The 19,561-nt window shown below is 52.5% G+C and overlaps 2 protein-coding genes across 10 annotated transcripts in view; one reads left to right on the forward strand and one right to left on the reverse strand.

Annotated features, from left to right (window-relative positions):
* SEPTIN6 (septin 6) overlaps positions 1-7,261 on the reverse strand; it is a 32,540-nt gene extending 25,279 nt beyond the window's left edge. For 7 of the 8 annotated variants that reach the window (XM_041119205.1, XM_041119206.1, XM_041119201.1 and 4 more), the window contains exons 1-3: positions 7,195-7,211; positions 6,941-6,965; positions 324-441 (exon numbers count right to left, since the gene is read on the reverse strand). In XM_041119205.1, coding sequence (XP_040975139.1) covers positions 324-441; positions 6,941-6,965; positions 7,195-7,196 — 145 coding nt within the window. In that variant the 5' untranslated portion in view covers positions 7,197-7,211. Of the gene's footprint in view, positions 1-323; positions 442-6,940; positions 6,966-7,167 lie in introns of all 8 variants that reach the window. The other variant, XM_029997272.1, reaches the window with a different exon arrangement.
* SOWAHD (sosondowah ankyrin repeat domain family member D) lies at positions 5,223-19,462 on the forward strand. 2 transcript variants are annotated; one of them, XM_029997265.2, is made up of 2 exons: positions 5,223-6,672; positions 17,151-19,036. In XM_029997265.2, exons 1-2 carry the CDS (start codon positions 6,565-6,567, stop codon positions 18,279-18,281), a joined length of 1,239 nt encoding a protein of 412 aa, XP_029853125.1. In that variant the 5' UTR covers positions 5,223-6,564; the 3' UTR covers positions 18,282-19,036. The 2 variants fall into 2 exon arrangements, with proteins under 2 accessions (XP_029853125.1, XP_029853126.1); XM_029997266.2 differs by lacking the exon at positions 5,223-6,672 and having other exon boundaries at positions 17,017-18,144; positions 18,931-19,462.
* Positions 19,463-19,561: the final 99 nt, after the last annotated feature.

The following is a 19,561-nucleotide window of genomic DNA, read 5'->3' on the forward strand; positions in this document are numbered from 1 at the left end:
CCTCAGAACAAAGTTTTCTGGCATGAGTACCTATTTTCTTTTAAAAACATTTAATTCAAACATACTAGGAAAATAAAGATCATCATAAAAGCCTGGGATTTTAGGCATTTTATTTCTATGGTTCACTGCTTGGTAGAAAGCCATACTGCATAACCCCAGCAGGGATTTCCCAGGGCACCAGTAAATCTTGTCACTGAAAACAGACAGAGCAGTTGGGGAAATTTAAATCAAAGCTACCTTGTTAACGCTGTCACCTACAAGCTACATCCAGCTGCAGAGAAACCCTTTTCAGCAAGAGAACTTCCCAAAATGGAAATACTCACCCACACACAGGATGTTGAAACAAAACCCATGATTAACTGATTTATTAACCAGCTGGTCAGGCAAACTGTCAAATCCTACGTGTCCAGAAAGCGGGACAGTACGACAGCCTTCACCCTGAAATACAATGAAATAGTTGTGTCATTTTCAAGCAAAATACACTGTTCTGTATAAACCCTTAAGACCTCCCAAGCAGAATGAACCGCACAGCCCAAGCAGAGATTTGCACGTATACTGTAAATCATATACTGTAAATCGTGTCAGTGTGCTTCCCTCTTCTCCAAAACAAATCCAGACGGCACAAACAGAACATTTCATATGCTGCACATTAGATGGTAGCCCTGTCAGAAAAATATTAAACTGTGCAAAACACGTACCCAAACACAGCTGCTGAAATAAAGAGGTGGCAAAACATTTGTTTCTTCAGAAATTATGTAGACACTCAAGCCTCACCTTACACTGAACACAAAAAGAATCCTCTGTGCAAAGGAATGTATTAATGATGCCTCCTCCTATAAGCCTATTACGATTCACTTAGTGTGAGTTGTAACTCGCACGTAACTCACATTCACAGCTGCAATTATAGAAACTAGCTAGAAACAGTTAGGAAAACTGTACCTACATCTAGTAATTGAACAGCCCAAACATACTGCCTCTGCAAAGCTCAAGTGCTGTAGCAATAGAAACAGCAGAGAATAGTTTTCAAGCCATCAAACACAGCAGTATCTTCCATATTGTTGCAAAGATGAAAATCTCAGACTGCAAACGGGAGTCTGTCCAAATCTATAAAACGCACATTAGCACCAGAAAATCAGGTATCACTGAAGGAAGCTGCAAGGAAGATGCTTGCATGGGCAGGAGGCCAGACCATGCAAGGTAGCAGGTCTTCTCCAGCTCTGAGTGTTGCTCTCCGAGCTTCGGAGCATATCTTTCAAAGCTAGGAACTAAACAGGAAAAAAAAAAAGCCGAGAAAAAGTGTCCAGAACTGAGCTGCTCATAACCACACAGCCCCATCAGAAGGGAGCCTGCACAGGGGTTTGGGAGTGGAGGTACCCAAACCTGCCTGCTGGGGGGCATGGGCTTCTCCCACCCAGCCACCCAAACGACTTCAGGAAAAGCTGCTCCCACGCCCTGCTCCCTCCCGTGCCCGACACCGCTAACCCAGTCTCCCCGGCCAGATGTCCCCTTTCTGTCCTGGGAAGCAGAACGGCCGAGCTCCAGCTCCTGCTCACGCTGTGCTCCACACCCAGCACGGCCGCTTGCTTCTGGAGGGGGGGTCAGAAATCTTCACCTGGCCATTGCACAAAGGCCTGTGTGCGACAAGGCACTCTGGGTTCCAAACCTGCACAGCAGACAGCAATGAACTACACGCAGAGGCTGAACCTCAGAAATGGCATCGTACAAAATGGAGAGTCGGTGCTAACCCCACATATTTGTGCATACTGGAAAGTTCCCCTCCCGCAGCCCCCCAAAAAGGTATTTCCCTCTCTGGAGCAAAGGCTTTTCTTAACAATGTATTTTAGCATCAAATACAGAAAAGTCCCCTCTGGCCTTTCAGGGACATCATCAGTTCGCAAGAAATACTACAGCCAAAAGGCAAGAGTTTATAGGGTGTAATTTTTAACTTACTCTTTCAGAATCGTGTTTTCACATATCTTGAAAGCCTGTTTATAGGGACGGCATACTGGTTTTCCCTCTTGTGTTAATGGCACTGGTATTTTAGGCTAGGAAAAAATCCCTCCAGACTGCATTTACTACAGTAGCCTCAGACTACGATTACTTGCCTCGTTACTGTTTTGCCGGTGTGGGTTTTTTTCCAAATATGAGGCTCCAAATACACTTCAGCCATTAACCATATTTACCACCCTGTGATGTGTAAATATGTTTCCCCTTAGCCATATTTTGTGTATTAGTCTGACTCTTCCTGCCAAGATGTTCACCAAATATGGCGTTTTATTAATTCCTGAGCACCTTGCCTCCAAACGACATGTTCATCAGGAAGGCGCTCGAGTTCCCCAGCAGATTCTGTTTTTGCCTTCTGAGGATGCAGCTCCAAGGCTCAATAATTCACAAACAAAAAGCTAAAGCAGAAGAAAGGGAGACCGTCAGGCGTGCAGATTTTGTGACGACACACCTAAACTCTCCTAAACTGCTTTCACCAAAACAAAAACCCAGCACTGGGGTATCTCATGATCTTCAGCGAGACAACCATGGCACCGGTGCAGAACAGATGGGTGGACAGAGTCCGCAAAGGCGCGCGAGAGAAGCGCAAGCAGACTCCTCCTGGGGAAGGAGAAATATCAAGTGTATTTTTAATACCCAGCCTTAAAACTGCACCGTTGGAAGGCTGTTTGAACACTACCCTCCCCAGGAAACGTGGGAGGGAGTGTAGGCTCTCATTAAGAACAAACCTTCTCCTCATCCCTAAATATAAGCGTGACCCAGATGGAACAAAATAAATGGTAGAAGTTAAGCCGCTCTCGGCTGAGAGGAGGCATTTACTGTTGCACAGAATTCAGCCTGCAAGTCATTTCCTGTAGCCTCTTTTTCTAGTCACCTGTGGTTTCATAATGCAGTTAAACCACACTTCACATCTGCTACAGGCCAGGAAACAAGTACTGCAAAATCTGATTTCCAGTCACAGCAGCTGAGCCGTCATGTGAAGTACGCAGCCATGAGGTATACTGTGCTACTCTGGCTAAAAATCCAAAGCCTGCTTGGCCAAGGCATCAAGCAATCAGATGTGGTGAAAAAAAAATAAGAAATAATGTTTTAAGGTCAGACTGGTTTTGACACACATCAGAAAGTTGTCAGCAATTACCAGACCTGCAGAGAGAAAAGGAATGTTTTCTATCTGATCCACCAAGAAACAGTGCAAGTCACCAGACTTCACGCACCAAGTGGTGTCTCTGTATCCCAAATACTGCTATATATAAACAGCACCATCATAAACAACATATGAACACAGCGATTAGTCATCCTGCCTGTACATTAAATGTAGATTTGTATTACCTTGTTCAAAACTGAAGGAAAATATGCTAAGCTTATAAGCTTTTTGCTGAAAAACTGTTCAAGAGCTATCTTCCATGATTTATCTTCAAAAACAATCCTTCAGGGCAAATTTAAAACGTATAAAGAGGTACCAACAAGGTAAGCAAGGTTTAACTATTGTCCATGTGAAGGCTTTTTCCACCAGCATCAGTGAGCACTGGATGGCTGAGAGTCCTTCCATACTCTCTATTTTAAGTTAGCATCTTCTTGGAATGAAGACAAAGATGGGATCTCTGGGAAGCCAGTGTGAACGCTGGCACCACACCAAGACACCAGATGCCTTTTTTTTCCCCCGCATACACAGAGTGACCCCTTAGGATAGAATGGGCTGTTGTTGCTCGGGAGGAAGCAAAGCGTGTTTGCCACAAACAAGATTAAAAGAACAAAAAGAGCAACACACTCTCTTGCTGCATTACCAGGCAGGGCTATTGTGGAGTGAAAGTAAAGAGTAGCCACTTGGAGAGGTTATTTTATTTTTTCCCTGTCTTTGGAGGATTTACACACCTTTTGTTAGGGCTTTTCCTTGCCACAGAAACCACCCCCGCCTACTCTGATTCTTACCGAGAACTATCAGAAATGTATGGAAAATACAAAGATGTTATAATAAATGACCCCAAGCCTGAAAGCACTGCACATTAAATATCGGTTTACACAAAACGGGCAAGATTCAGACTCCAGGTGTTTGAATCACTCCAGGGTCCTCAGGATGAAAAAACGATTAGAGGAAAATCTTGCTGAATGTGCGTCTCTGCCTTGATCTGCCTTACACAAGTAGGTACAGTGCTGTCACCTCCCAACGTCCTCGGACCGCCAAGAGGCTATTACTGCTTTGTGGAGATAAAGCAGAGCATCCTCCCCGAGACACACAACGGTGCTGTTCATTGCAAATGTCAACACTCCATATTCAGGACAATTTCTGGTGGCCTGGACTAAAGGAACAATGAAAAAGGACACCAGGGCAAAGGAAAAGCCTCCACTTGGCAATATTCGGGCAGAGCACAGCAAATAAAGAATGCTACAGCTCTGAACCCAAGGGACCCCATGTCCAAACGAGGCCCGTGCAACAAGAAAACGCTCCCAAAGACTGCAGTACAATACTACTTCTGCATCTAATTGAAAAGAGTGTTTCTGTTTAGGACGCTGACAGCTGACGTTTAGTACTTCCGACGCAATTTCCCACCTCTCCCCAGATGAGAATCACTTCAGACGCAGAGGCTGTGGAGACTTTCTTCAGAGGATTTCCAAATGGCTGCGACAAACACAACAGCACCATCCCTCAACAAAAACAAATTAAGCAACGCTCACAGGGTTCCACGACCACTGCCGATGCTCACAGCACCCACTCCTCTGCCCCTCTGCCACCCCATAAAGCTGAGACCTGGGGGGTTAACCCCTATACCCGAGACAACTCTGGCACAAGTCATCAAATGACAAACCACAAAGCAAGGCAGAACCTCAATTCAGGTGTCCACACCACGGTTTTTCACTTCATCTTTAAGCTAGAACAACATCAGATCCCTTCTCATGACCTCGGTGTTATGGCATCCACTTCCCCAGACTGCATTTGGCTCTGATTAAACAGCAAATTAGAAGAACACTTGTACCAATTACTTCTCACTTGTACAAGTGTGCAATTCTCTTATCCAATGAGAGAATTATCCAGCAGACAGTATAAACATCCTTCATGAGACAAATGCAAAGCAGGAATGTAAAGTGTAGATAAAGACCTTGTATTTCTTTTCCTTGCTTGGCTGATAACAAATTGTCAGGACACACATAAAAGAAAAATAACAGAAAAGTGGGAGAGAAAGAATTCTGAATCAGCCACCACGGAAAGCAAGAAACGTCTCACCAAAGCTCCTGACCACTGACCACCCTCTTCAGGCGCATTGCATCATTCAGCCATTCAACATTCACAAACAGTCAAGTGCTTCCGAAATCTCAAATTCTGACAGCTCTTAAGATTACATTTCTTTATGCCCCTGCCAAAGGGCTGCAGAAATGCCATGCTGTTTGGATATGTTCCCAGAAGACTCCTCCAGCAATTAAAAAAATACGTATCTGTATCAGCAGTCTTACTGATTTTTCTGACCTGTACTACAGAGATTGAGAGTTAGACAGTGCCCGGCAAGCTGGTCCTCTGCACCTGTCTACCACCCACGGGAGCAGGGTGGACACATCCCCCGTGGGTCTCAGCGTTTAAATCCTGCACCCGACCATCTCCACAATAAATGCCAGTTTAGATCAAGGTTTTGCTGGGACAGAGGCAGGGTGGGGACCCCAACTCCCCTGCATACCCAAGCCCGGCTCTTGCACGTGTTTAACCCCGTCAACACAAACGCGGCAGCCCTCTGCATCACCAGGATGTTACGGCTGACTGTTCCATGAAGCCCAGCCGCAACCGGATGCCGAAGACCTGGGCTGACAAGTCGTCTGTCTGGACAAAGACATTTTCAATTTGCAGCACACTAATTTCAGGTCCATCTCGCAGCTAGCTTTCCCTTTTGCCTCCAAAAAGAGGCTGTGCTGTATCACAATTCATTCCAGGCCACTAGCAGATGTCTGAAACTCCTGTGCATTATCTTAGGAAAGCCTAACGCTCAATTTCCTTAAAAGACAGGGGAGCAAGTGAGTCACTTTACATACCCTGGCAGTCACATACAAGGCAACGGGTATGTCCAGGAGGAAATAACATCACAAACTGGCAAGGAATGGCTACATCTACTCGTTCAACAAGATTTGGTCCATTCTAAAACCTACTGCTTTGAAGACGAAACGGCAAGCATTCATCTCAAGTATTATTTCTGTACTAATGCATGGACACAAAAGTTGGAAGCCCATCAAATCACAGACAAAACGCTTCCGCATGCAAACGCGCTACAGATGCCTCCTTAGCATTTCTCTAACAAACGCAGAGGTGGCTCAACTCCCTCTGCTCCTCTTCTGGATAATTCTCCGCAGGCACGCAGAGAGCTTTGCGCTGCGCTAGGAAGGCAGGCGAGCCCCGGCGGCGGCAGGTGTGCCCATGGGGCACCCGGGGACGACACCGCGGGGGGACCCTCGGGGGGACCCTCGGGGACAAAGCGTAGCAGGGATGCGGTGCCAACGTTCGGCGAGGGCTCCCACGGTTCCTCCGCGGCACACGGCGCCGGACTGACGACCTTCTCCGCATCACGCCCTAACGAGCGCGGGATGACGGTTTTCTTTGGGAGGAGAACAGCATCCCTGGAGAGATGGGGATGCCAAGGAGCGCTTCGCCCGCTACCACACCCTGGCCTGGCGAGGGGTCCCCAGCCCAGGGTAAGGGTGCAGGATGAGGCCTCCCCAGCACGGCAGTCCGGCCAGCCCCGGGCTGCGCTGCGGGTCCCTCTGCGACCGCGGCGGGGCCCAGGGACGGAGGAACCGGCGGGGCAGGACCCCCGGGCCCACCCCGGTGCGGACAGCCCAAGGTCGCCGGGCCGGGCTGCTGCCCCGCAGCCAGCGGGGGGGGGGGGGGGACGGGACGACGGACCCCCAAACCCCCCTTCCCCCAGGTAACCCCGGCTCCCCTCAGAGCGGCCCAAAAACCCCGACCCCCCTCAGAGGCCGCCGCCGCCCCGGGCCGAGCCCCGGAGCCCGCGGGAGGCCCCACGCCGGTACCCCCGCAGCCCGCGCCCCACCCAGCGCACCCCTGACCCGGCCCGGTTCGACCCGCCCCGGCCCGCCGCCCCGGCCGTGCCAGGCTCTCCCGCCGGCCGTCCCGGCCATGCCCGGCCCGCAGGAGGCCGCCGCCGCCCGGCGCCCGCTCCCACCTGCCCGCGCCACCTTCGGCTCCTGCCTCCAATCGCTGCGAGCCCGCCACAGCGCCCGCCCCGGCCCGGCGGGCGGCTCCGGGCGCGCCCACCGCGACTCCGCGCGGGGGGGCGGGGGGGGGGGGAGCGAACCGGCCGCGCCCCCGGCCCCGCCCAGCCCGCGCCCCCCCCTCCGCCACCGCCCCTTCCCCCCTCTCCACCCCCCCCCGGCTCCCCCGCCCCTCGGTCCCGCCGCCCCGCTCCGGGAGGCGTGGGTTGCCGGTCTCACCCCCCCCCCCCCCGCGGCCGCCCGCGATGGTGCAGCCCGGGCCGCGGGCGGGGCCGCCGCCACAGTGTGGCGGGGCGCGGGGCCCGGCGGGCTGAGGGGGCCGGAGGCAGCCGGGGCGGCGGCGGCGGCGGCGGCGGCGAGCGGGGCCTGGGCGGGAGGGCGGGCCCCCGGCCGGCGGCTCCGCAGCCCCGGGACCCGCTGCCAGTGCTCCGCGGGCTGTCCGGCGGGCCGCTGCCTGCAGCCCGGCCTCGCCCTGCCCGCCACCGCGGCCTCCCCCGGCCCCTGCCCGCTCCCGGCAGGGTGATGGGTTCCCCCGCACTGGCTCCTCAGGGCAGGCCCGGGGGGACCCTGCCCGGTGGCCCCTCCGGTAACCCGGGCCGCGCACCCGGGCAGGGCTAGGGCAGAGCCGTGCAGCGCTGAGCCTGGGCTGGGGTTTATGGTTTGGGTCTGAGGTCTCCCAGCCTCAGTAGGTCACTTGCTGTCGAAAATAAAACGTCTGTGCGCTTTGCCCGCTTTGCCTGAGGTCCGTCGGGGCGGTTCGCGCTCGCCTCGGACACCGATTGATGGCGGCTGTGCCGATTTCTCGTCCAGTGGCAGTACAGCCCCTTCCCCGGCCCCTCTCGGCCCTTGGACGCAGCCTCCGCTCCCCGGCCCGGCGGGCAGGGGCTGGGTAAGCCCATCTGCTGCTTTCAGGGTGTAGCTGGTGCCACTCGGGTTTCCCTTCATTTGATGCCAGCACAAGCGTCAAACAAAGGCTGAGAGAGAGGAACCTCAGTCCTTACCCAAAGCAAGTAACTTTCCCAGCCCCTGGGACCCTCTAGTAAAGCCCACAGGTTTGGCACCCCAGTTTTAGCCTGGTCAGAGCTCACCAGTGCGACCCGTCCCTAATGCAGGCACAACCAGGGTGGCCCTAAAGGGGTGCTTTGCTTTGCACCGTCGGTGCCCTCGTTTCCCTCCTTGTTTTCCCCAGTTGCCACCCAACAAGTGTTCTAAACCATTCCCCAGGATCCCACGGCTGTGTGGGTCAAGTTCGCTGCCTCCCTGAGCCCGCAGAAGCCACCAACAGCCAGTGACAAAACCAGGCAGCGCCAGAAAGGGAGCAAGGGAACAATTACGTTTTCACCACCAGTCATTTGGGCTTCATGGGATGACGCCGGCTCCCCACACATCCCAGAAAAACTGGTCCAAGTGGTTGGAGAAAGGCAAAGCTCCCTCCAGGGCTGACGACCAGCCTGGGGCAGGTTAGAGCAGGAATAAAGCTTAGGGAAGGCAAAGAAAAGGGTTGAAGGGGCTGGCATGGCTCTTAGCTGTCACATCAGTCGCAAAACCACCTGGTGGCAGTTCAGCCATGCTATGGGTATCTGAGGAGTCATGGATAAGAAAGGCCTTTGGAGAAACAGGACTGGGGGCTTTTGGGGCAGAGGAGTTTGTCCTGATTCCTAAAAAAATTAGGGTACAAACTGCTGGTGACTGCAGCTGCCAACAGTGCGGGGCACGGGGCCTTGCTGGGAAGTGAAACACAGCAAGAGAGGAAGGCCAAAATGCTGCTGGGCTGAAACATCGGGTGGCAAGGTGTCGTGGTTTAACCCCAGCCAGCAACTAAGCACCACGCAGCCGCTCACTCACTCCCCCCCCCACCCAGTGGGATGGGGGAGAAAATCGGGAAAAAGAAGCAAAACCCACGGGTTGAGATAAGAACAGTTTAATAGAACAGAAAAGAAGAAACGGATAATGATAATGATAACACTAATAAAATGACAACAGCAATAATGAAAGGATTGGAATGTACAAATGATGCGCAGTACAATTGCTCACCACCCGCCGACCGGCACCCAGCTAGTCCCCCGAGCGGCGATTCCCCCCCCCACTTCCCAGTTCCTATACTAGATGGGACGTCATATGGTATGGAATACCCTGTTGGCCAGTTTGGGTCAGCTGCCCTGGCTGTGTCCTGTGCCAACTTCTTGTGCCCCTCCAGCTTTCTCGCTGGCTGGGCATGAGAAGCTGAAAAAATCCTTGACATTAGTCTAAACACTACTAGCAGCAACTGAAAACATCAGTGTTATCAACATTCTTCTCATACTGAACTCAAAACATAGCACCGTACCAGCTACTAGGAAGACAGTTAACTCTATCCCAGCTGAAACTAGGACAGTATCCACCCCTTATTCTATACCATTGACGTCATGCTCAGTTCCCATACCTTTAGTTACATCCTGGTCAATCATCAACACCTTATCTATCACTTTGAGACATATGAACAATGATATATATATATATATATATATATCATACACAGAGATATCATTCCTTTAGTTTATGGGTTATGTTCATTAAATGTTCATTGAGTTCATTTAGTTCCTGACTCTGGGCTCCATCCGTCATACCAGTCTTTCTGGGCAGGAGGGATGGTGCAAAGTCCTCTCAGTCAGTAGAGCAGAGTTGGGCTTCAGTGCAGTATGACGAGCAGTTGACATTGGACGCAGCAGGAGGATGGTGTGCACCGTTGGATTGTTGCATGCTGGAGTCAGTTCTGGTTCCATCACTACTGCGCTTCGCTCAGTTTTATCACAGTTTTTCTTGCTTGATCTAAGTGATTCTTACTATAGTACTATGGATATAGCATATAACAATTATAGTAATGATAACATACAGTAGCAGGGTTATATAGCAACTAGTATCATACAGTTTAATTCTGGCTATTCTCACCTAAAATTAAATCCCCTTGAGGCACACATCGGACTTCCCCATCTTTTCGCATCACCCACCAAGTGCACCCAGGCCCTTGAGCAAAAGCAATCCCACGAATGGGTTTACCTTTGCCTGAGGCAGGAGTAACCCAGACTGTCTTCCCTAACATATTTTTTGTGTGCACTACAGGGACTTTATCCCCTTCTACAGTACGTAAAAATTCTGACTGGGCAGGGCCACCCCGATTGGCAGATCCTCTGGTGTTGACTAACCAGGTGGCTTTTGCTAAATGTGTATCCCAATGTTTGAAAGTTCCACCCCCCATTGCTCTCAATGTAGTCTTTAACAGTCCATTGTATCGCTCAATTTTCCCAGAGGCTGGTGCATGATAGGGGATGTGATACACCCACTCAATGCCATGCTCTTTGGCCCAGGTGTCTATGAGGTTGTTTCGGAAATGAGTCCCGTTGTCTGACTCAATTCTCTCTGGGGTGCCATGTCGCCACAAGACCTGCTTTTCAAGGCCCAGGACAGTGTTCCGGGCAGTGGCATGGGGTACAGAATATGTTTCCAGCCATCCGGTGGTTGTTTCCACCATTGTGAGCACATAGCGCTTGCCTTGGCGAGTTTGTGGGAGTGTGATATAGTCAATCTGCCAGGCTTCCCCAAATTTATATTTCAGCCATCGTCCTCCATACCACAGGGGTTTTAACCGTTTGGCTTGCTTAATTGCAGCACATGTTTCACATTCATGGATAACCTGTGCAATAGTGTCCATGCTCAAGTCCACCCCTCGGTCACGAGCCCATCTATATGTTGCATCTCTTCCCTGATGGCCTGAAGCATCATGGGCCCATCGAGCCATAAATAGCTCACCCTTATGTTGCCAGTCCAAGTCCACCTGAGCCACTTCAATCTTGGCAGCCTGATCCACCTGTTGGTTATTTTGATGTTCTTCAGTGGCCCGACTCTTGGGTACGTGAGCATCTACGTGACGTACTTTTACAACCAGATTCTCTAGCCGGGATGCGATATCTTGCCACAGTGCGGCAGCCCAAATGGGTTTACCTCTGCGCTGCCAGTTGCTCTGCTTCCACTGCTGTAACCACCCCCACAGGGCATTTGCCACCATCCATGAGTCAGTATAGAGATAGAGCACTGGCCACTTTTCTCTTTCAGCAATGTCTAACGCTAGCTGGATGGCTTTCACCTCTGCAAACTGACTCGATTCACCTTCTCCTTCAGCAGTTTCTGCGACTTGTCGTGTAGGACTCCATACAGCAGCCTTCCACCTCCGATGCTTTCCCACAATGCGACAGGACCCATCAGTGAACAGAGCATATTGCCTCTCATTTTCTGGCAGTTTATTATACAGCGGGGCTTCTTCAGCACGCGTTACCTCCTCCTCTGGCGACATTCCAAAATCTTTGCCTTCTGGCCAGTCCGTGATCACTTCTAAAATTCCTGGGCGACTGGGGTTTCCTATGCGAGCCCGTTGTGTGATCAGTGCAATCCACTTACTCCACGTGGCATCAGTCGCGTGATGTGTAGAGGAGACCCTCCCTTTGAACATCCAGCCCAGCACTGGCAGTCGGGGTGCTAAGAGGAGCTGTGTTTCAGTACCAACCACTTCTGAGGCAGCTCGAACTCCTTCATATGCTGCCAATATCTCTTTTTCAGTTGGAGTATAGCGAGCCTCGGATCCTCTGTATCCTCGACTCCAAAACCCCAGGGGTCGACCTCGGGTCTCCCCGGGTGCTTTCTGCCAGAGGCTCCAGGTAGGGCCATTCTCCCCGGCTGCAGTATAAAGCACATTTTTAACATCTTGTCCTGTCCGGACTGGTCCAAGGGCTACTGCATGAAACAACTCCCGTTTAATTTGTTCAAAGGCTTGCTGTTGCTCAGGGCCCCATTTAAAATCATTCTTCTTCCGGGTCACTTGATAGAGAGGGCTTACAATCAGACTGTAATTTGGAATATGCATTCTCCAAAAACCCACAACACCTAAGAAAGCCTGTGTTTCCTTTTTATTAGTCGGTGGAGACATAGCTGCTATTTTGTTGATCACATCCATTGGGATCTGACGACGTCCATCTTGCCATTTTATTCCTAAAAACTGGATCTCCTGTGCAGGTCCCTTGACCTTACTTTCTTTTATGGCAAAACCAGCTTTCAGAAGGATTGGATTATCTTCTTCCCTTTCTCAAAGACTTCTTCTGCCGTGTTGCCCCATACAATGATGTCATCAATGTATTGCAGGTGTTCCGGAGCTTCACCTTTTTCCAGTGCAGTCTGGATTAGTCCATGGCAAATGGTGGGGCTGTGTTTCCACCCCTGGGGCAATCGATTCCAAGTGTACTGGACACCCCTCCAAGTAAAGGCAAACTGTGGACGACACTCTGCTGCCAGAGGGATTGAGAAAAACGCATTAGCAATGTCAATTGTAGCATACCACTTGGCTGCCTTTGACTCTAGTTCGTATTGAAGTTCTAGCATATCTGGAACGGCAGCACTCAGCGGTGGCGTAACTTCATTCAGGCCACGATAGTCAACTGTTAGTCTCCACTCCCCATTAGACTTTCGCACTGGCCATATGGGACTATTAAAGGGTGAGCGAGTTTTGCTGATCACTCCTTGGCTCTCCAGTTGGCGAATCAACTTGTGGATGGGAATCAGAGAGTCTCGGTTGGTGCGATATTGCCGCCGGTGCACCGTCGTGGTAGCAATTGGCACTTGTTGTTCTTCAACCCTCAGCAACCCCACAATCGAAGGGTCTTGAGAGAGACCAGGCAGGGTAGACAGCTGTTCAGTGCCCTCCGTCTCCAAGGCAGCTATACCAAAAGCCCATCGATACCCCTTCGGATCCTTAAAATACCCTCTCCTGAGATAGTCTATGCCAAGGATACACGGAGCCTCCGGACCAGTCACAATGGGGTGTTTTGCCATTCATTCCCAGTTAGGCTTACTTCAGCTTCCAATACAGTTAACTCTTGGGATCCCCCTGTCACACCAGAAATACAGATGGGTTCTGCCCCTTTATAACTTGATGGCATTAGAGTGCACTGTGCGCCGGTGTCTACTAGAGCCTTATACTCCTGTGGGTCTAACGTGCCAGGCCATCGAATCCACACAGTCCAATAGACCCGGTTATCCCTTTCCTCCACCTGGCTGGAGGCAGGGCCCCTCTAATTCTGGCCAGAGTATCCGGTATTCACTTCTCGTAAAATTGGCTCAGAAGTCCCTTCAAGAGGATCAGAAATAAGATCAGCCCTTCTGCTCTGTTTGGAAACTGGAGCGGCATTTTTCCTAGTAGAATCCCCTTTTGTGGTGGTTTTTCCTCGCAGCTCACGTACCCGTGCATTTAGGACCGAGGTAGGTTTTCCATCCCATTTCCTCATGTCCTCTCCATGATCACATAGGTAAAACCACAGGGCACCTCGCGGTGTGTACCTTCTATATTCTCTCTCTTGGGCAGAGGAGCGCTCACTCCTAATAGCTGAGACATTGGTCCTTACAGGTGGGCAATAGGACATATCCTCTTTGAATTGTTGGAAATCCTCGGACAGCTTCTCCACAGCCGAAATGCAGGCTTGTAGGGGAGGAGAGATTTTCTTCGTATTGACGGAGTTGGCGAGCCACTTCATCCACTGTCGGTGCCTCTTCGTCTTTCCAGGTCATTATTGCCAGTGAGTTGGCATAGGACGATGGTGCGCTCCGTACAAATTTCCGCCACATGGGTCGTGTGCATTGGACTTCGTCTGGATCTTTGGGTAATTGTGGGTTGTCCGGGTCATGATGAATCGTCTCTAGCACAGCTAATTCCCTCAGATATTGGATACCTTTTTCCATGGTGGTCCACTTGCTTGATTGACATATAACATCTTCCTTAAAGGGGTACCTTTCCTTCACACTTGACAAGAGTCGCCTCCAGAGGCTGATGGCTTGTGTTCCTCTTCCAATTGCCTTGTCAATACCACCTTCCCTGGCAAGCGATCCCAGCTGCTTGGCTTCCCTACCTTCTAATTCCAAGCTATTAGCCCCATTGTCCCAGCATCGGAGAAGCCAGGTGATAATATGCTCACCTATACGGCGGCCAAAATCTTTTCGCATATCTCGCAGCTCACTCAAGGATAGGGACCGGGTTATTACCTCTGGTTCTGCCTCTTCCTCCTGTTCCCGTGATGGCCCTGGTTCACCTTCATCCTTTGCTAAGCGAGCTGATTTTTTATATTTCTTTTTCTGTACGGGGGCAACTGATACTGGTGCAGGTTGATCCACTGGTTCAGTTGCAGTATCACTCGCCGGGTTTTGGATATCCGCAGCGTCTGTCGCCAAGGTTTGGGTAGCAGCATCTGTCGCCAAGGTTTGGGTAGCAGCAGTGCTCGTCGCTGGGGCTGGAGGGACCGCAGTGCCTGTTGCTGAGGTTTGGGTAGCCACAGTTCTCGTTGCCAGGGCTGGAGGGGTCACGGTACCTGTCACCAAGGTCTGGGTGGCCGCAATGCTCGTCGCCGGGGCTGGAGGGGCCGCAGCGCCCATTGCCGGGGTTTGGGTGACCGCAGTGCTCATTGCTTTGTTGTTAGGTCCAGAGACCTTCTCTTCCCCTTGGGGGTGCTGAGTTGTGTCGAACAGGGCTCGATAGGCATGGGCCAGGCCCCAGCACGTTGCAGTGATTTGTATCTCTCTGGAGCTGCCGGGGTGACAGCATACCTTTTCCAAATATTTTACTAGTTCTTCTGGATTCTGCATTTGTTCAGGGGTGAATTTCCAAAACACTGGAGGTGCCCACTTTTCTAGGTACTTGCCCATACTACCCCACACACCCTGCCACTCATAATTATCCAGCCTCGGGGCAGACCTCTGGGTGATCTTCTTAAATAGTTGTTTAACCTTAAACAAGAGCTGAACCACATTCAGAAGCATGCTAATTCCCAGCAGTAGGGCTAGGACCGTGCTGGTATCAACATCCCAAGAGTATTCAAATTTTTCAAAATTCCCAAACACCATTGTAACTGGACTGAAGGAGAAAGGAGAGGGGAAGAAAGGTATCCCACTCATAGACTGGTTTCCAAGGAGGAAAGGTAAATGGTATAATTATTAATAGTTTCCCACAGATGGCTCCCGCAGTATAAAGGTGACAATGCTGAGTGCAAATACCGGATTAATTCCACAACTGATGACTTTATCATACCATAAACCAGTGTTATACAATACATCAAAGCAAAAACCTTAATCCACCTCCCACGGATGATAAGCAGGAGAAGAGGGACTACATACAGCAAGCGAGGTGATACATAACAGAACTTTAAAAACCAGAGCAACAACTCTAAGAACACATAAATCAACATAATGACCAGCGACTATAAGACCAATATAATGAATGCTTATAACAAATTTGTTTTAACGAGCTCTGGTCAGGTTTGTCGTTATCTCAACCCTTCGTGCCCCACGTTGGGCGCCAAAATGGACTGTCGTGGTTTAACCCCAGCCAGCAACTAAGCACCACGCAGCCGCTCACTCACTCCCCCCCCCACCCAGTGGGATGGGGGAGAAAATCGGGAAAAAGAAGCAAAACCCACGGGTTGAGATAAGAACAGTTTAATAGAACAGAAAAGAAGAAACGGATAATGATAATGATAACACTAATAAAATGACAACAGCAATAATGAAAGGATTGGAATGTACAAATGATGCGCAGTACAATTGCTCACCACCCGCCGACCGGCACCCAGCTAGTCCCCCGAGCGGCGATTCCCCCCCCCACTTCCCAGTTCCTATACTAGATGGGACGTCATATGGTATGGAATACCCTGTTGGCCAGTTTGGGTCAGCTGCCCTGGCTGTGTCCTGTGCCAACTTCTTGTGCCCCTCCAGCTTTCTCGCTGGCTGGGCATGAGAAGCTGAAAAATCCTTGACATTAGTCTAAACACTACTAGCAGCAACTGAAAACATCAGTGTTATCAACATTCTTCTCATACTGAACTCAAAACATAGCACCGTACCAGCTACTAGGAAGACAGTTAACTCTATCCCAGCTGAAACTAGGACACAAGGGACCCAAAATACCGCCCTGGGCTGGGTCTCCCTTACAGCATGGAGACCCACTGGTGACTGGGAAAGCAGCCCCGTGGGGCAGTACCCTCACCCTTCCTGAGCATAGCACCAAGGAGAAGCATTGCAACGGTGGGGGGCAATTTTTGGGGGGAGCTGTAAGGCAGGTGCCTCAGCAAGGCACCTGGCGCTTTGGGGTGTCCCCGGGACCAGTGTTACAGATTTACACATGCCAGCCACCATAACAGGGTCTGAACCTAGGATTCCACTGAGAATGCCAAGTCCAAGTGAAGGTTTCCAATTAGTTTTGTATTAGTTCTTTGCTTACAGCTTGAGCTGGGTGCCTCTGGAGAGGGACCCCCACCCCAATTCATGCCTCCCAGTTATACCCGTACCACCCATCACCTGCTCCCTAAGTCCAATCATTTAATTCTGGTCGGTGGTCTTTTGATTTCTTACTGGTTTTCACTGTCCCTGGGCTGGCCTTCTTCTGAAGTTACCTCATTCTCCTGGAATTGTCTCCTTGGTCCTCATCTTCATTCCGCTCAAATCCACTGAGTTCTTCGTTAGCAGCATTAGTTTTATCAAAAGTTGACGCCTGATCAGCTCTCACAGCCTAAGGCTTCAGCTACTTTAGCTGCTAATGCTAAGCCACTAGTGCTAAACGAGACTATTCACAGAGAAAAACCCAGTTAACCCAACTTCTACTATAGCCCCAGCATCGGGCTGCCCAGGACCCCCCCCCTCCGCCTCTGCCGGCCCCAGCGGTGCCGCACGCTCCCCGCACGCACTCCCCGCTCTCCCTCTGGGATACCGCAGGCGAGCGGCTCCTGGGGGGTTGGAAGCGGACGGCCCGCGGCCGTGCCCGGCGCCGGCGGCAGCCGCGGACGTAGGATGACCAAAGGTCGCCTGCACCGCCCCGGTAGCGTGGCAGCGCCGCGGATCCGCCGCCATGCCCAGCGTACCCTCCTGCCGCGCAGGGTTGGTTCCTCCTTTGCCTAACGCCGAGGCAGGAAGCGCGGGGTGAGAGCTGGGGAGCGCGGGGTGAGAGGAGCTGCGCCTTGCCGGGGAGCGGGCCGCCGGCCAGCCCCGCAGAAGGCGCCGCCATGGCCCGGCGGGAGCGAGGCCCGGCAGGGCAGAGGGTAGCTGGCATCGTCCGGACGTTCGCCTTCCTGGAAGCCGCCCAGCCCCGAGCGGGGAGCCTAGCCCGCAGCTCCCATCTTTGGCCGGCCGCCACGGGGACCAGAGAGCGTTTCCATCCGCTGCAGAAGATGGACACCAACAGGAGCGCCGGCTGGGGCAGCCAAGGCCCGGGGAGCTGGGGTAGGACTTCAGGCAGGGTCTCCGTCAGCCCCGGCGGTACCCGGAGGAAGGAGCTGAAGGAAATCCTCCTGCAGAGCAACAGCCCCGGCGGCACCATGCGGTTCGCCGCCGCTCAGAAGACGTCCAACAGCAGCGGTCTCCTTGCCGGGCCACACCAAGAGCAGAAGCCCGAGCAGAGCCCCGAGGTGCTGTCCCTTGCCCTGGATCCCCTGGAGCACGAGTGGCTGCTGACGGTGGCCCAGGGCGATGCGGACAACATCGTCAGGCTGATGGACCTGGATCCCAGCCTGCTGACCAGGAAAGACTTTGTGACGGGCTTCACCGCTCTCCACTGGCTTGCCAAGCACGGCCACCATGAGAGCTTCATCCAGGTCATGTCCCACGCCCAGAAGAAGGGCTATCCCGTCAACGTGAACATCCCCACCGCCAGCGGCGGGCTCACCCCCTTGCACCTGGCTGCCCTGCAGGGACATGAGCTGCTCATCAAAGTGCTGGTGGGAGCTTACGGGGCCGACACCAGCCGCAGGGACCACAACGGGCGCAAGGCTTGGCAGTACCTGAGGGCAGACACCTCCAGGGAGCTGAAGGAGCTGGCGGGGGCCTTGGAGGAGGACTTGGTCCAGCTGGGCTCTCACAACACCAACAACAACTGTAAGTCATCCGGAGAGGCCAGGGCAGGGCGGGACTGTGTGGACTCCGGGGCCAAGGGGAAAGCCCGGCGCTCCTGGTGCCTGTCGACGCTCCGGGCCTTTGTCAGACAGGCATCTGCTTTCTTCCAAGAGCGCTGAAGCTCCTCTGGCCCATTCGCCTCCAAACCCCAAGTCTCGCGTGGTCTTTCGGGGCTGTGCCAGCGTGAGTGTGCGTGGGGCAACCACAGCCATCGGGAGCACTGCCTGGGGACAGCCCTTCCAAAAAAACACCTGTCCCCGGAGGGGGTTTTGCCCCCTGCCCCTGCTGATGGGGACTCCTTGCTGCAGCCCAGCAGAGCCCCACGGTGGGGGCTCACGTGCCAGCCCTGCTGCAGGGACCTGCTTCTCCGACACCCCGTGTGCCCGCAGGGGCACGCTGACCCACTACGGGAGGTGGTGTCCCGTGCTGGGGGCCGGGGGTGGACGTTTGGGCTGCCTGTCCCGGGCTGCCGGCAGACTTTGCGTGTGACTGAAGGTAGGTCACACAGCAACTCGGTGACTTGGTTCTCCCACCTGTAAAATGAGGCTGTCGGCACTGCCCTGGCTCCCAGCAATGCTGTGAGGTTGGACTGGTCATGGTGCCTTGGGTGCCTGGACGGAGACACTGGCAGAATATAATTAAATATTTCACAACCATACTCTGAGATGCCAGAGGCCTGGCGCTGGGCTGACAATAGAGAAGAAAGTATGGCTTCAGCAACAACCCCCCTCCCAAACACTTTTTTTATGTACACTTCTCTGCCGGCAGGGAGAGCGGGTACAGACAAGCAGACCGTGCCACCGAGCTGCCATCGCTTTCCAGCTCCCTGTGAGATCACCAGATCTCTGCCACATGCACCTCCTCTGGGTTGCTGTTTGTTTTTAACAGATAAAGCTGTTTCTCACTAAAGTAAGAGCTAGAGTGCCCGTTTGCCAGAGGAGGCTGGACCCAGAGAAGTCTTTCAAAGTGCAAGACAAGTCCCCCTGGCAGCCCTTCCCTGGGGACCCCCGTCCAGGGCAGCCTGAGACGCTCAGCCCCACTGGGGATGGGGGCCGGAGCGGAGGAGGCAGGAGGGATGCCCAATGGGGTGGCTTGCGGTGGCTCCCGCAGGGACTGGAGTCCAGGAGCGGCTCTGGAAAGATGATCCATTGCTCAAAACCATGGAAAAGGTATGAAGGCTGTGAGATTATCTTTGTTGTTACTGAGGTTATGCTCAAAAATTCAACTCTCGAGAAACATCCCTGTAGCAGCATAACCCCGCGTCTACGTACTGGTAACTGCATTAAAAGGGCAAAGCCTCTGCTCGCCTGTTTGTGTTTTGTTCACCAAATGGAACTCTGCCCAGCTGATTTCAACTTGCTTTTCACATTCTCGAAGGCCAGGGCTGCTTCAAAATATC

This window comes from Aquila chrysaetos, chromosome 21 (assembly GCF_900496995.4).
Source record: "Aquila chrysaetos chrysaetos chromosome 21, bAquChr1.4, whole genome shotgun sequence".
NCBI lineage: Eukaryota > Metazoa > Chordata > Aves > Accipitriformes > Accipitridae > Aquila > Aquila chrysaetos.

Bases quoted from the DNA above. Each gene is read 5' to 3' on its own strand.
- SOWAHD (XM_029997265.2), top strand. From the start codon at position 6,565: ATGACGGTTTTCTTTGGGAGGAGAACAGCATCCCTGGAGAGATGGGGA. The intron at 6,673-17,150 runs GTAAGGGTGCAG...CCTGCCGCGCAG, and splicing joins CGAGGGGTCCCCAGCCCAGG to GGTTGGTTCCTCCTTTGCCT.